This window comes from Camponotus floridanus, unplaced genomic scaffold (genome assembly GCF_003227725.1).
Source record: "Camponotus floridanus strain SB8 unplaced genomic scaffold, Cflo_v7.5 scaffold93, whole genome shotgun sequence".
In the NCBI taxonomy this organism is placed as follows: Eukaryota; Metazoa; Arthropoda; class Insecta; order Hymenoptera; family Formicidae; genus Camponotus; species Camponotus floridanus.
The window spans coordinates 367,724-370,730 of NW_020229864.1; the positions used below are offsets into that span (position 1 = coordinate 367,724).

General features: G+C 43.2%; 1 protein-coding gene across 1 annotated transcript; it reads left to right on the forward strand.

Annotated features, from left to right (window-relative positions):
- Positions 1-963: 963 nt before the first annotated feature.
- Positions 964-1,728, forward strand: LOC112639853. Its single transcript, XM_025415022.1, has 2 exons — positions 964-1,542; positions 1,608-1,728. Exons 1-2 carry the CDS (start codon positions 1,054-1,056, stop codon positions 1,680-1,682), a joined length of 564 nt encoding a protein of 187 aa, XP_025270807.1. The 5' UTR covers positions 964-1,053; the 3' UTR covers positions 1,683-1,728.
- The last annotated feature ends 1,279 nt before the right edge of the window (positions 1,729-3,007 follow it).

Below are 3,007 nucleotides of genomic sequence, written 5' to 3' on the forward strand. Positions count from 1 at the left end.
GTTCGCCGCTGAAGAAATATGAATTTCTACGTCTCGATTCGAAACGGTGAAACTCCACCGTGTAAGAAGCAGAAATGCGACACGTAAGTTTAAATCGTTTAAAAAATTTTTTACTTATTGATTTTTAATATTGTTGTCTAATTATTTATATTTTTATAGTATTCAGCCTCGTCGTGCGGCTCGCATACTTGGAAGAAGGTACGCTCTAACCCCGACGTCGTACAAGTATTTGGACATTGGAATAAGCGTTGGAGCTGTATCGTACGTGGAACTGATTCTCGGTGATAATCGAGGCAATCAAATAGTGTTACCCTTTTCAACGTGGAATTTGTTGATGCGGAAGCAAGCAGACGTTGAACAATTTCTACAATCGACTGCTCCCCCATTAAGAATTGGAGATTTAATGATTGAAATGTGTCAATCGAAAATTGTAAAACTCACATTATGCGAAAATTCTTTGTACATGAAACCAGAAACATTATTACATTTATTTAATTTTGAAAATTGTATCGATCATATGCACAATTGGTTATGCGAGAATACGTATCTCGTAAATGAAAAATTTAAACAATTTGAAACTGTATTACAACGTAATAATATTACTACTGTATGCGATGCTGTAAAAACGATACGTGAGAGTGATGTCTTTGACAGCGAATCATTGATCGATTGCGAATTATTAACATGTGCTGTAAATGATATTCTTACGATGCGTGCAATAAATAATTATTTTTATTCCATCTATGAATTTTATTTCTTTCCTTCCATACGAATAAGAATAGTCGACAATTTTTCTCAACACGCTCCTTCAAAGATGTAGAGAAATGCTGAGGTAGATGAGACGCGATGCTCTAGTTGGAATGAGACGCGAGATATTAAAAAGATATATAATGAAGAGGAGTCTGCTGCACTAGAGTATCATTTCTTTCGTTGTTCTTTGCGTTTCATTAGTCTTGTGTGTGTGTTACGTTAGTGCAATGGCTGAAGAAAACGTAATCATTGGTAATGAAGATATGGATGATAATGATGCTGAAGAAAACGTAATCATCGGCAATGAAGATATGGATGAATATGATGTCTGGATGGATCCCGTTGGTGGAAAAAATTGTGATTGAGAGAGAAAGAAGAGCGAAATGGAAGAAATTATATGCGAAAGAAGAATCATCTGATAAGGAACCTGATTTCGATTTTCGAACTAGTGATGTTGATGAATTACTTCAGTATGAGCGGGAACAACTTTCGAAGAAGAATCTGGAAACCTCAGTCGTTCAATTTATAAGAAATCGTGAGCTCGGCTTGAAAAAACCCCGCACAATTTCGTTGAACAGATTTCTCAAAACTCGAAAATATTGGGCGAACTCAGTTAAAAAATGTGATACAAGTTTTTGTTTTGAATGTATACATGCGGAAGATCCTAATCACACTAAAGTAAAATGTTTCGGAAATAGACTTTGTGAACATCTTGAATTATGTAAAGGTATAGACAAATTCGAAGGAGATGTACATGAGAATATGCTACGACATGACTTGGAAACGTTGAAGGTAAAAATATTTTTGCTAATGTGTAATAAATTTAAAACATTTACAATTATTATGTTTAATTTCAGAGTTTACGAGAGTACATGAATGGTCGACGAGAGGACCAGGAGCGGAAGTCCCTCAGCCCGACACATCGCCCCTAGTCTTCCAGGAGTGACCATCCCCTGACCCCCACCTCCGCATCCCCAAATTATTTTTATTATAATATATTTTATATTATTATAATCTTAATTTTAAGTACATACACACACACACACACACACACACACACACAAAATGTATAAAAACACACACACATTTTTAATAAATTTATGTTTTATATTTTGATGTAAAAAAAAAAATCTAATTATTTACGCACCTCTCCATGCGTTCCCATCCTTGCATCTCTCTTGCGTCTCTTTCGCGCTAGTTTTAAGTATCGCTATCTCTATCATACTTGTTAGTTGTAAGTCTCGCGATATTATCGTTTTCTCTTGCACGCGTCGTCTTCGCGCTATCGTTCTCTCTCGCACGCGCTAATTGTAAGTCTCGCGATATTATCGTTCTCTCTCTTGTACATGTCGTCTTGGCGCTATCGTTCTCTCTTTCATATGCGTTCTCTCTCTCACTCGCGTTGTTCTTGCGCTATCGTTCTCTCTCGCACGCGTTGTTATTCTCGATATTATCGTTCTTTCTCTTTCGCTTAGAATACTCGTTGTTCACTTACCTTTGCGTCGTCCTTCTCCCACCTATACGTCGTCCTTGTCCCGCGTTAACGCCATCCTTGTCGCACTCGTAGCACTGTCCTCTTCACACACTTTGCACTGTCCTTTTCCCATACGTTGCGCTGTCCTTCTCACACGCCGTTTTCTTTCCGCTGATCCCCCTTCACCGCGCGGACCCCCTCGCCCATCGGTCGCGCCGCGGATCCCCCTTCACTGCGCGGACCCCCTCGCCCATCGCTCGCGCCGCGGATCCCCCTTCACCTCGCGGCCCCCCTCGTCTATCGCTCGCGCCGCGGATCCCCCTTCACCGCGCGGACCCCCTCGTCCATCGGCCGCGCTGCGGATCCTCCTTCACTGCGCGGACCCCCTCGTCCATCTCTCGCGCCGCGGATCCCCCTTCACCTCGCGGACCCCCTCGTCCATCGCTCGCGCCGTGGATCCCCCTTCACCTCGCGGACCCTCTCGTCCATCGCTCGCGCCGCGGATCCCCCTTCCCCGCGGGTGACGTCACCCACCGCGCGCCGCGGTTCCTCCTTCCCCGCGCGTGACGTCACTCCCCCCCGCACCGCGGTTTCCCTCACCCCCCCTGAGAGGTCCTGGATTAGAACTCTCCTATAACAACTACTGACCTCTAACTCACAAGGAGAACACCAGAATTGGCCCCCTCCGATTTGGCTGAATTTTATATATATTATAGTTCAGCCCTCCAACTAAATCGTGGTAAAAGGATACGATGCGCCTCTCAAGCATTCGCGAGAAAAACG

Coding starts and splice junctions, on each gene's coding strand:
- LOC112639853 (XM_025415022.1), top strand. CDS start 1,054: ATGAAGATATGGATGAATATGATGTCTGGATGGATCCCGTTGGTGGAA. Junction 1,543..1,607: donor ATGACTTGGAAACGTTGAAG/GTAAAAATATTT, acceptor GTTTAATTTCAG/AGTTTACGAGAGTACATGAA.